The 12,827-nt window shown below is 42.0% G+C and overlaps 1 protein-coding gene across 4 annotated transcripts in view; it reads left to right on the top strand.

The window, feature by feature from the left end:
• Positions 1-2,996: 2,996 nt before the first annotated feature.
• SBNO1 (strawberry notch homolog 1) overlaps positions 2,997-12,827 on the top strand; it is a 56,350-nt gene continuing 46,519 nt past the window's right edge. For 2 of the 4 annotated variants that reach the window (XM_004017323.5, XM_012097704.4), the window contains exons 1-3: positions 2,997-3,145; positions 11,263-11,394; positions 11,951-12,055. In XM_004017323.5, the coding sequence (XP_004017372.1) occupies positions 11,263-11,394; positions 11,951-12,055 (237 nt within the window). In that variant the 5' untranslated portion in view covers positions 2,997-3,145. The remainder of the gene's footprint in view (positions 3,146-11,262; positions 11,395-11,950; positions 12,056-12,827) is intronic. The other 2 variants (XM_042234562.1, XM_060401102.1) reach the window with 1 other exon arrangement.

Consider the following 12,827-nt stretch of genomic DNA (forward strand, 5'->3'; position numbering starts at 1 on the left):
AATTATCTGCTTCCAGCAGTATCTCTATTCTAGGTGTTTCCAGTAAGTTTTCCTTCTACCTCTGACCCTCAGTATCTCAGTTTCTATCCGCTGATACAAACTACTTGTGTTGTCATTCTGAGATGCCCCAAGTGTACATTCAATTAAAATATATTATGTATTCTCATAGACAGAAGTGCTTCATTCTTGTTAACAACTGTTTCACTGTAGGAAAGTACCATAGTTTAGTAAGTTCATCTTTTCTTCAAAGACATTAAGGTTGTTTCCCATCTTTTGCTTCTGCAAATTGCTACTGCCATGAATAACTCTGTGCATAACATTTCTGTGCATATGTGCAGTTGTATAAATATGCCCCAAAACTCCATCTTTTACTTTGGTTCAGGGTAAAGAGATGGTGCAGAGATGGCAGCAAGGATCTGGGTTTTTTTGCCTGAGCCACACAGCATGGGATATCTTAGTTCCCCAACCAGTGATTGAACCCTCGCCCCACGCACTGGAAGCACTGTGTCTTAACTGCTGGACTGCTAGGGAAGTCCCTAGAATCTGGCTTAGATGCTCAGAAAGTACCAAAAAAAGGTGGATCCTGGACTCATCCAGTCCCAGTGTACAGCTAGAGTTTGGGGGCCACTTGGAAACTGAATTGCTCCAACCAAGTTTCAAAGGCAGTGATGCATTAACTACATTGTCTTAGATTTCTTTGCTGCATTCTTTCATATGACAATTGCTTGTTTGCTGTCAACTGTACTAGATTATAAACTAGTCTATTGGAAAGTAGTGAACAAGACAGTTGAATGACTTTGCTTTCCAATGGTTTTTTTTTTCCACCTCTTGCTGTGGGGCAAGTGGGATCTTACTTCCCCCCATGAGGGGTCCAACCTGAGCCCCTGCAATGGAAGGGCAGAGTCTTAACCACTGGACTGCCAGGGAAGTTCCTCTAAGGCATTGTTCTTATAGAACTATTTTAATTATTTTTATCTTTATAGGTGTGTGTATGCAGTAAATGAAATAACAGAAGTGAACAGCAAAGTAATTAACTTTCAATTTTAAATGCCTGGACTTCCCTGGTGGCTCAGACAGTAAAGAATCTGCCTGCAATGCAGGAGACCTGGGTTCAATCCCTGGGTGGGGAAGGTCTCCCACTCCAGTATTCCTGCCTGGAGAATTTCATGAACAGAGGAGCCTCGCAGGCTACAGTCCATGGGGATCACAAAGAGTCTGACACGACTGAGCCACTAACATACTTTAAAATATTTATTTATATGTACACATATGGCAACCCACTCCAGTACTCTTGCCTGGAGAATCCCAGGGACGGGGGAGCCTGGTGGACTGCCGTTTATGGGGTCGCACAGAGTCGGACACGACTGAAGCGACTTAGCAGCAGCAGCAGCAGCACACATATATAATACACAGGAATTGATGCTTTTGAACTGTGGTGTTTGAGAAGACTCTTGAGCGTCCCTTGGACTGCAAGGGGATCAAACTAGTCCATCCTAAAGGAAATCAGTCCTGAATATTCATTGAAGGACTGACGCTCAAGCTGCAATACACCTGATGTGACGAACTGACTCATTAGAAAAGACCCTGATGCTGGGAAAGATTGAAGGAAGGAGGAGAAGGGGACGACAGAGGACGAGATGGTTGGATGGCATCACTGATTGTATGGACATGAGTTTGAGCAAGCTCAGGGAGTTGGTGATGGACAGGAAGCCTGGCCTGTGCCACGGGGTTGCAAAGAGTCGGACACGACGACTGAGCGAATGAACTGAACAATACATATTTATGTATATAGACACTACGTTGGAAGACTCAATTATTCTTGCCGTAATTTTTTTCCCTCTCTCCCCTAGCCCCATACTGTCTCTAGAAGAGCTCACACTTTTACCTCCAAGTTAACCAAACCACTAAATTTGCTTTGAGCACAAGGCGAGTTCGACGCGCCACCGGTAGGGGGCAAGAATCACCCAGCGTGCCCATTACCTAAGCAACGGGTTCAAACAGCATTCTCAGGATGACTTTACAAAAGGGTTACCAAGTTAATTTGTTTATTCTGGGTCAGGTCATTTAGTAGTAGTACCAGTAACAAAAATCATAACGGAGAATACAAAAATAAAAGAGGGGGGTAGCAACAGACCTGCAGCAATCATTAATTGAGAGCAACAGTTTGTTCAGGTTAGTGGGTGTGCGCGAGAAAAAGAGAAAGAGGGGCTAACCGCGCTCTCACTCCTTAGGATCTGATTATGGTAATGAAACAGCCGAGGGGCTCCAGTTACTTGCGGTTTCACATTAAATAAAGTGCTCTGAGCAAGCCTAAGAAACAATAAGTAGGCGAATATTTTCTTCTAGAACTCACTAAGGTAACAAGCGTTTCAAAGTGACAGAGACACTACTAGATAACTTCCTGGGCCAAAGCCACACACCAAAAACGTTTTGAAAACAGCTTCAGGCCCCTCCTAGCCGGACTTTGAAAGTAGGTGTGGCACGCATGCGCCCGGCCCACCAGCTGACCTCCTCGTGGCAAGTCAAAGCACCGACCTTCTTCCCGACAGCCCGCGGGGGAGAAAGGGCGGAGGAACGGAACTCTCGCGAGGTCTTTCGAGCGCCGGCGGAAGCAGTAGACACGTGACTCTCCTAGGCGGCCTTCGCCTTCCCCCCCTCCCCCTTCTCGGAAGCCCGGCCCCCTCACCCCTCGCCCACCCGGGAGCCGCGGTAATGGACCGTTTGGGTTCCGGAATTCCCTTGGATCCAACCACTGGTACCCGGTCGGCGGGAGCGACGGAGTTCGTGCTTGGCGGCGAAGGCAGGGGGCAGTCATGGGGGGGTGGAAATCATCTTCCTTCACCTAGGAGGGAGGCGGGGCGGAGAGGTGCTAGGGAGTGGGGTGTTGTGGGGGGGGGGGAGGGAGGAAGTCACGTGGGTCGCGCGGCGCGCGCTGCGTGCGCGCGGCGCCTCATCCGTCGCCCCACCCCCTCCCCGTGGGGCGGGGGGGCTTGGGGGGAGGGGCGTCAAGATGGCGGCGGGGAGGTAGGCAGAGCCGGACGCCGCTGCTGCCGCCGCCACCGCCGCCTCCGCTCCCGTCGCCTCTGGTTCTTCAAGCTCTAGTCACCTGAGAGAATCTGTTCCGGTGTCGGATCCGGCGGGGAAAGTAAGTCCACCTCTTATCCCTTTTCTGCCTCCACACTCCTTCTCCCGGACAGCCTCCCACTCCCACCCTCTTCAGGGGGCCGTGCAGGGCCGGGCTGAGGGGGGGGCCCGCCACCTCACCCTGGCTTGGGGCCTCCCTCGCCGCCCCCTCCGCTGCGCGCCCCGGGGTCTTCGGGGGCACGGTCCTGGCGGCGGCCCCGCCGCGCTCGTTTCCTCCGCCCGTCAGCGCCGGGCCCTGCGGTCGCCGCGCGTGGAGCTCTCGGGCCCCGAGGGCCCCGCTGTCCGGGGTTGGAGACACCTCGTTTAAGCGAGGAGTCAGCGTCTGCGGACGCCGGCTCCGGCTCTGCTTGGGTCGCCCTCTTTGGTTCCTCAGCTAGACCAGGGGTCTGTGAGGTCCTGGGACCCGCAGGAAAGTGAGCTCCGCAATCCTTCAAAAGTCCTCGTACCCAAGGATTGCTCCGGTTCAGGGCGAGAGTGCGGGGAGCGTCAGGACACCGCACCTACAATTTGCTGGTCACCTCGCCGTCGGGGTGGTGGGGACGGTACGTGGGACACGTGGGGCCACCTTCACGCTTCACCCAGTGATGAGGTTAATTTTGCCCCGAGCTCGCTCGCCCGCCCGCCTCCTAGACGCTAAGCAGGCATTTCTGTGGAGGGGCAAGTCGGTTGGGGATTTGCTTACTTTGAGAGTGTTTGGCGTAACGAGCATCTAAAGTTCCCCAAACCAGTGTATGCTGGTGGTTTCCCAGAAGTGGTTTGAAGTCGGTTTAACCGCTGAGGAGATTTGGATGTTCCTGAACCCTTGTGATTGTTTCTTTCCTGACCCTGGCATCCAGCTCCTCCCCTTTCCACCTCGGCTTTGTGCTTCTGTTTGGTTAATGTTTGCGGACCACTAACTTGATCCTCGCGCAGAGAAGCTCTTTTTTATGTGCGTGCTCGGTTAACTGTGGGAGGCTTTTGTTTTGGGGAGTAGTTGGTTGAGAAACGTGGGAAAAGAACGGGAGAGAAAATGAGAGTCAAAGAAAGCAACGTTTTTATCCATTGAATTGCGCAGCCAATTGTAACTGCACCCGGAAGTTTGTACTGAACACGTGTTGATGAGAGAAGGTTAAAAGCTGGGTCCCCTTTGACCTTTGAAGTTGATTATTAGCAGTTTATGTTGAGTTAAATATTTCATATTCTCAGTGTAACCAGAATTACAGACGGAATGGGGTTCTAAAGTGTCGGCCAAGGAGGGCCCAGAAAGCTGTCAAGTCCTTAGTTGCTCTCTATCGCTGTTCCTCCTAACAGTTGCAGTCACTTAAACCAGCTAACAGTGCGAAGGGATCCCATATTTTCCCAGTTATTTACTGCAGTCACAACTGATTTTTGTAAGCAGTGGGGAAAGCCTTCATCACTGCACAAAAGATAGTCTGTACAGAATTTCTAGGGTAAAATGTAGAATTTACTGCTGGTAGGACATGAGTTTTGCAAGCAAGGGGACGTTTTATTTTCATGTTTAAAGAAGTTGCTTCCAGTGTTTACCTTACCAGAGAAGACATCTTTACCGTTTTCCTCTGGCTTCTGCTTTTTATCTCCCAGTTTATTTCCAGTCTAAATTTATTCCTTACAGTTCTTAAGAAATTTAAGTAAATTTTAGTTCAGTTGCTGGAGAAGTGTTAAAAAGGGAGGCTTAGTGAGTGACTTATAGTTGATGAATTCATTCATCCAGTCATTCGTCCATTGAATGCTTTCATGTTTCAGACAGTTTTACAGGTTTTAAGGGCGTTACTGAGATTACTATTTAAAATGTGCAGTATGGAGGTTTTAAAGTTGTCCTCACGCCCCCCGCCCCAACCCGCGAAGACTTTAGGTACAGATAACATTTTGGCCTTTCTTAGTCTCTAAATTGAGCTTTGATTTGAGATTTGCTGATCTGCTTGTGAAGTAAGAAAGCAGGCAGGTCTGAGGGCTGGTCTTCGCCAATTACCTGGCTTTTCATGAGGCTCCGTGGGTTTTTGAAAATTGGAGTAAAAGAAAGATACTTTCTGAGAGGAATTGTTTTTCATTGAATATCCAATTAGTAACCAACATGATGTAATCCTTAAGTTTTTGCAGTTGTCTTTTTTTATGCTAATTGACAGATCCACTTTGATGTGGCTGAACTGAGTATTAAGGACAGCCTTGGGATACCACTGAAAATTTCTGTAGATGGAAAGGATAGGCTCTTGAAGAGCAGGAACTCTCTTATGAACAAAAAAAATATATATGGTACAAAACCCATCAAATTAATTTGCTTATTTACTTCTTAGGAGACAGTATGTAACACAGAGCAGTGATTTTCAAACCTTTTTACTGTATTCCATAGTAAGAAATGTGTTTTATATTGTGAACTAGCACATTAATACACACGTAGAACTGAGTTTTATATAATAATGTTTACTTTTTACTGTGTGCTGCACTAATTCTGTTCTGTATTTAACATATTTGAATAGTCTGTATTTGAAACATTTAAAATATGCTGGTCATAAGGTAAATTATTTGACAACTCATCCTGTTGTGACTAGCAGTTTGAAACATACTGGTATGGGATTCAAAAACACAGAATCTGGGAGGTGTGGTATCAGCCAACCTAGGTTTGTAATTCTGCTCCAAGCTTGCTTTGTTGTTAACTTGTTACAGTTCATCTCTCTAAGCCTCAGTATCTCATCTCCGACAAGGGGATAACAGGTAATTTTTACTTACGGATTATTTTGAGAGTTAAGAGAAAAAAAGTCCAACCATACAGTGAATGTTGGGAAGACTAGCCATCTGATTTTCATGTTGTTATCGAGAACATAGTTTCACCCTCCTCCCCCATTCTTTCTCATGGTGCTTTTTCAAAACATTTTTGGAACTTGTATATAATCTGCACATTCCTTTGTGATTCCATTCTTTCTATAGATTTTGTAGTAAGAGTGAGGGGAGGGGCATGGCACTGAGCAATTGCTGCTTGGGGAAGTAGGTGTTAAAAAATACAGATTATACCCTTTTAGGTAAAGAAAAATTTTTTTAGCAAACTTGTTTATATCTACCTTTCCTTCTACCTAATATTCTTAAGGAACCAGTACCTAGTAGACACTTAATGAATACTTGTTGATGGACTTACCAGTTAAATTCAAAGTGGATCATTATCCTTCAGATTCTTAAGCTAAATGTCAGTCCTCAGATATCCGGGCTGTGTAAAAACAAAAGTTGGGTCAAAATCAGACATGCTTAGCACTATTAAATAGAAAAATCCTTTTCAGGCAAAGATATATTTTGGGGGGGAGGATAATTGCTTTACAGTATTATGTTGGCCTTTGCCATATATCCGTGGAGTCACAAGAGTCAGGCACAACTGAGCGACAAACATACTGCCATATAGCAACATGAATCAGCCACAAGTATACCTATGTCCCCTCCCTAAGATTTTTTTTTAAAGATACTTCTTAAAAATGATACTATGTGTACACATCTGAAGATGTCTGCCACTTTTCTCTAGATATGCTGGTTAACTGGACAAATTGAAAGTATGACCTGAGTGAAAGAGAGCTAGTATTTTATAGAGCTAATATGGAAGTTAATTATGGAATTAAATTGCTAACAGGTAAAGTTTATATTCTGGAAATAAGGTGTTGCATCAGCAATTTGAAGAAAAACATTTTTTGAATTTTGAAGTAATGTTTATCAGGATGATAGTTAATAGCTAGTAGCTAATATTTCGGAGAAGGCAATGGCAACCCACTCCAGTACTCTTGCCTGGAAAATCTCATGGGCGGAGGAGTCTGGTAGGCTGCAGTCCATGGGGCCGCACAGAGTTGGACATGACTGAGCGACTTCACTTTCACTTTTCACTTTCATGCATTGGAGAAGGAAATGGCAACCCACTCCAGTGTTCTTGCCTGGAGAATCCCAGGGACAGGGGAGCCTGGTGGGTTGCCGTCTATGGGGTCCCACAGAGTCGACACAACTGAAGCGACTTAGCAGTAGCAGCAGCAGCTAACATTTATCCCAAGTAGTATAACATTTAATCAACACAGCAATCCTATAAAGTAGGTTCTCTTTTTATTGCCAGGTGAAGATGAGAAAACTGAGTCAACTTATTACTTGACTTTCTCATTCTACTAGCAGTATTCGAAGCCATGTGTTATGTTTGACTCTCACTTCAACCTCTGTGGTGTGCTGCTCCCACTGCAGATACATCCCTTATGTCTTTCCAGAGCTGTAAAGATCTGCTTTGGTCTCAACAAGAGGAACCTTGTCTTTGTTGATAGGTTTCAATGTTGGTATTCTCAGTGGGAACTGTATCCTTTCATTTTTCTGATTGGCTGTTGTTTCTCAGGATTCTTTTCCTGGCAAGGATATTTCTTAGTTTCATGGATATTTTGATAGATGTACTGTTTGAACAGGTGATATTTTTGAAAGTATTTATGATAAAAATAGAACCTTTGTGTTGTTCATTGTTTGAAACAGAATCGCTCTATGGTTAGTAACTTTTAGGTTTGTTAGGTTCAGTTCAGTCACTCAGTCATGTCCGACTCTTTGTGACCCCCATGGACCGCAGCACGCCAGGCCTCCCTGTCCATCACCAACTCCTGGAGTTTACTCAGACTCATGTCCATTGAGTTGGTGATGCTGTCCAGACATCTCATCCTCTGTCATCCCCTTCTCCCGCCTTCAATTTTTCCCAGCATCAGGGTCTTTTCAAATGAGTCAGTTCTTCACATCAGGTGGACAAAGTATTCGGTTGCTGCCTGTTAAATGTCACCTGAGGTTTGTGAAATGTTTGTAGACACTGTAACAGTTCTTTCGCACTTAACGGTTTTTGCGTTTACATTATATACTTTCAAAATGAAAATGTTTTCCCTCTCAGGAATATATCTTGTTTGTAAAATGTGGAAAAGGTTGCATAATATAACCTTTTAGGGGCTCTGTTAGCGTGAGCACTGAAATTCTATGAGTCTAATAGTTTCAGAATAGGAATATGATTAAATATTAAGGGTTTTTGCTTAATGAAGTTAGACACTGGCATAAGTGTTTGCTCTATATCCCCTTCCCTGCTTCTCATTGCAAAAAAAAAAAAGTACAAATAGGAAATTTTTGCCCTATTGGCTTGAGAGAAAGGCTCTAGGTTTTATTTGTATATAAGATGTGTATAAAATTAAAATCTTTTTCACTCATAGTTTGTGAAAGACAATGTCCCTTATGATATTGTCACTACTTGGTCACTACTCAGATCAGAGGGTCTCAAACTGTGATTCCTATGAACTTTGAAGAGATCACTGATACTATTACTTAAAACTGTTGCTTTTATTTCTTGTATGAATGCCAACAGGTTTGTTCCCCAAATTCTTCTCTTCTGTAATGATATTTTTGTACTTTTAATGATAGTTTAGAAAATATATTTCAAAAAGCTCATGAATTCAGTAACACTTAGATGATTTTTTGTTGAAATAAATTAATGATATTTGTGTACTTTTGAGTATAATTAGTTAGGTCATTGGTCCTAGTGAAGTATTTAATAATTGAAAATGTATTTTTTTAAGCATTGATTTAGCACTCTTGGTACATGTGTACTATGTACTAGAATAGTAATTTGTAAAGTATGGTCAACTATTATTTATTACTTCCTTATTAGAATAGTTTGTCAATTTTATATTAAATCCATGTTGGGATATTTCTCCTTGTCTCCTCTGGCATCTGGTTCTTTCATATTTCCATCTTGCTGTGTAATATCAACACTCCCCATTCCAGTTCAGACAGGCATTTATTCTGAAGTTAAGTATTGAAACTTCACACCAACATTGACTTCTTTATCTACTGATTGGAAAGAGATGGCATGACTTCGGGAGTTTGAGAAGTCTAGATCTATATGTGACCTTGGGTGGGTAATTTAAGCTTTTTGAACCTCAGTTTCATGTCTAGGGTTGTAGTACCTATCTTGCTAAGGGTTGTCATGAACTAGTGATGTACATGAAGAGCTAAACAAGCTGCAGGGCTTGTGAAAAAAAGTGAAAGTCGCTCAGTTGTGTCCTACTCTCTGCAACCCCATGGACTATACAGTCCATAGAATTCTCCAGGCCACAATACTGGAGGGGTAGCGTTTACTTTATCTAAGGTAGCTTGCCAACCCAGGGATCGAACCCAGATCTCCCACATTGCAGGTTGATTCTTTACCAGCTGATCCACTAGGGAAGCCCAAGAATACTGGAGTGGGCTTCAGTATTCTTCTCCAGCAGATATTCCCAACCCAGGAATTAAACCAGGGCCTCCTGCATTGCAGTCTGATTCTTTACCAATTGAACTTTCAGGGAAGCTCAAAAGACACTTAATCACTGTCAGTTCCCTTCCTGCTGTCTGCTCAAAATGCTTTCTTCCTTAGACTTCTTTTGTTTTCTCTGAAAAATTCTGGGGAAATCTTCTTTGGGCTCTCCTTTCTTATTTAAACAGCAGGTCTCCCCTTAGTTGGTTTCTCAATGTCTGTGGTTTCCACCTAAAACTCATTCATATTTCCTTTAGAACATCTTTGTAAATGATGTACAGATGACAATGACTTATCTAGTAGAGAATTTCTCTGTTAAAATCTCCTGATTTCATGTAAAAGAGTAGTTCTTGTATGTTGGGAAGTGGTGGTATTCTTGGCTAACAACGTTTTTTTTCTTTGGTAGGGCATACTGAAACATTTAATTCTATTGCACAGTCTGAAAACAGGTGGACTAACTGAAATTAGAATATTATTTATGTAGCATGGAATTAGTTCTCTGAGAAAACCAAGTGGTCAGATTGCCCATAAGTATGTTTGTATGTATAAATCGGTTATTTCAGATAAATTAATGAGAAAAGTTAAAATTGAGAAAGCTCTGTTAAACTTTATTTTTCCTTACAAAATAGATAAAAATCCATCTTAGTGGTAGAATACTTTGATCTGGCTTGGGAGACTCCAGCTGAAAATGTGTCTGCCTACTTGAAATAGGCATCCCCCGCCCTGCCCCGCTGAACTCCATGTATCTTTAGGTCTCCTGTGCTCAACCCCCGCCTCCAACCCCATTTTCTCATGGCTTAACTCTAATCCTCTACCAACTTATACTTTATGTGTATTTCATGTTCTGTCTTTCATTTTGAGCTTTTATGCAAACTACGGATTCTCCTTCGTAAATATCCTGGAATCCATTCCGCGCTCTTTATCTCTGTACCCTGCTGTTAGCACTGTATCATCTCTTTCCTGGTCTGCCGTAGCAGTTTCCTAAGATGTCTCCCTGCTTTGGTCTTACTCTGCCCATTCTCAGTTTGCTTCCACACTGCTGTGGAGTAATTTTTCTAAGCCACAGATCTGACTACATCATGCAGTTCTCTATCTGAAAACCCTTTAGTAACTGCTGTTGCCCATAAGATTAAATGTGCTCTCTAGCATCGTGCACAGGCTGTAGGCGATAATTTCCTGTCTCTCTCCATCACCTTTGCGAACCTCATATTTCTGTTCTGAGCTTCCATACCCACGGTGAACATGGTGAATTACTGTAGCCATCTTTTTTGGAGTGCCAGTATCTTTGTGCTGCCATGAGTTTGAATGCACTATCCAGAAGATCCTTGTCTGCCTGGCGATTTCTTACCTGAGACTTGCTTGCATTGTCATCTTTGTAACCTCTGTCTCCAGGTTAATTCACCATTTCCTTCTCTGTTCCCACAGCATTTTGTAGACATAGACTCTTGCTGTGATTTACGTACTTCTTTGTCCCTTCCACCTTTTTTTTTTTTCAATCATCCACTTTATTTTTGAATTACATAGTGTGGCTTTTCTTTCCTTTTAAAAAATATTCATTTATTTGGCTATGAACTCTTCACTGTAGTACGTTCCCTGACCAGGGACTGAACCTGGGCCCCTTGCACTGGGAGTGCAGTCTTAGCCACTGGACCACCAGGGAAGTGCCTTGTCCTTTCCATCTTAATGTGAATTTCTTTGGATGAGAGACTATTTTCATCTGTTTTTGCCTGCTATGTAGAAGATTCTTCATAAATATTGAATGAATGGATTTGGTAGAAAATACTGGTTTATATTTAGAAGAGTATTAGTTGTCGCTTTAAGCTTTTTATGTTAATATTTAATATTTTGTTCTAAAGATGGTGGAACCAGGGCAAGATTTACTGCTTGCTGCTTTGAGCGAGAGTGGAATTAGTCCAAATGACCTCTTTGATATTGATGGTGGAGATGCGGGGCTTGCAACTCCAACACCTACCCCTCCCATACAGCAGGTAAGAGTTTTCCAAAGCATCTGTAAAAAATGAATTTTTTCTTATTTTTATTTTCTATTATAGAAATAGGTATTAATAAGTCTTAATTTTAAATATGCATGTGAACATTATTGTTATGTTGAGTGTTAGTGTTCATTCACAAGGTGGAAAATACTTGTAGTGCAAATCAAGACATTTTCTGCTTTGATATATGGTGATATAAAAGCAAGAGATGAATTGCTTAGAGTTATTATGTGAGGACCACTAATCTCAATACTTGTCTTTGTAGTTTATAGGAACATTTTTCTGAGATTTCACACATTTTTCATTTTTTGTGTAGGTTTCATGATACACATTCTCTGAAAGCAAAAATAAGATTCTGATGTTACTGTAGTTTAACGAAGATATTGCAAATATTGTTATTTTGTACCTGGTATCCAGTGGTTTTACATTCCATTTGAATGTAAAGCTTGGATTTTTTTTTTTTTAATTTTAATGAAATAAATACATCTCTTGTTCTTGAAACAGAATTCACTGCCATCATTCTTTGTTTCTTTCTCTGATGTTTTCTCTCCAGTCAGTGCCACTTAGTGCATTAGAACTAGGTTTGGAGACTGAAGCAGCAGTTCCTGTTAAACAAGAACCAGAGACGGTACCTACTCCGGCACTTTTAAATGTTAGGGTAAGAATTATTTAGATTTGGCATTGCTATGAAAATAATTTAGGATTATAGTCAGAAAATAACCTTTATTATAAAATAGTTTATTCCACTAGTTCTGCTTTTTGCTGCTTTCCCAATATTTTACTCTCATCTACTTTCATGACTGAACAACCGAACTGAACTTTATAAAACATTTCTTTCACTCTTCTGTTAGTTATGTTGATCAAAAGATAGGGAAAAAAACATCTTTATAGTTTATTTATTGAAAATGATCAAGAACTCATGAAGTACAAATGAACTACACATTATCCCATTACATTTTTCATTTTAAAAAGTTTGGTCCATTGGCACATGTAATTATTATGTGATATTACTATGCTTTAAATGTAGAGTTCCTCATTTCGTGTTAAATGTAGCAGTTTTGTTGTTGGCAGCTATGCCTTATGGGGTCTCAGCTTCCCCTATCAAGAACTGAACCCTGGCCCTGGCAATGAAAGCCTGGAATCCTAACCACCAGGGCATCAGGGAACTCCCTAAACATAGAAATTACTTATTTAAGAGCCCTAGTGGTATAAATTATTAGATAAGCTGTTAGGTTAAAATTTGATGACTTTGTGATAAAGTATTATTGAAAGTTACATTTAAAATTGATAAATTGTAATCTAGAAGATTCTTGCTAGAGAAGCCATGGAGAAATAACAGATACTTTGAAGGGGGCAGAAAGTAGAAATAGATTTAAACTTATAAAAATATCTTAGTTGTTAGTTGTAGAAGTCACAGACATACTGTTATC

This window comes from Ovis aries, chromosome 17 (assembly GCF_016772045.2).
Source record: "Ovis aries strain OAR_USU_Benz2616 breed Rambouillet chromosome 17, ARS-UI_Ramb_v3.0, whole genome shotgun sequence".
Taxonomy (NCBI): domain Eukaryota; kingdom Metazoa; phylum Chordata; class Mammalia; order Artiodactyla; family Bovidae; genus Ovis; species Ovis aries.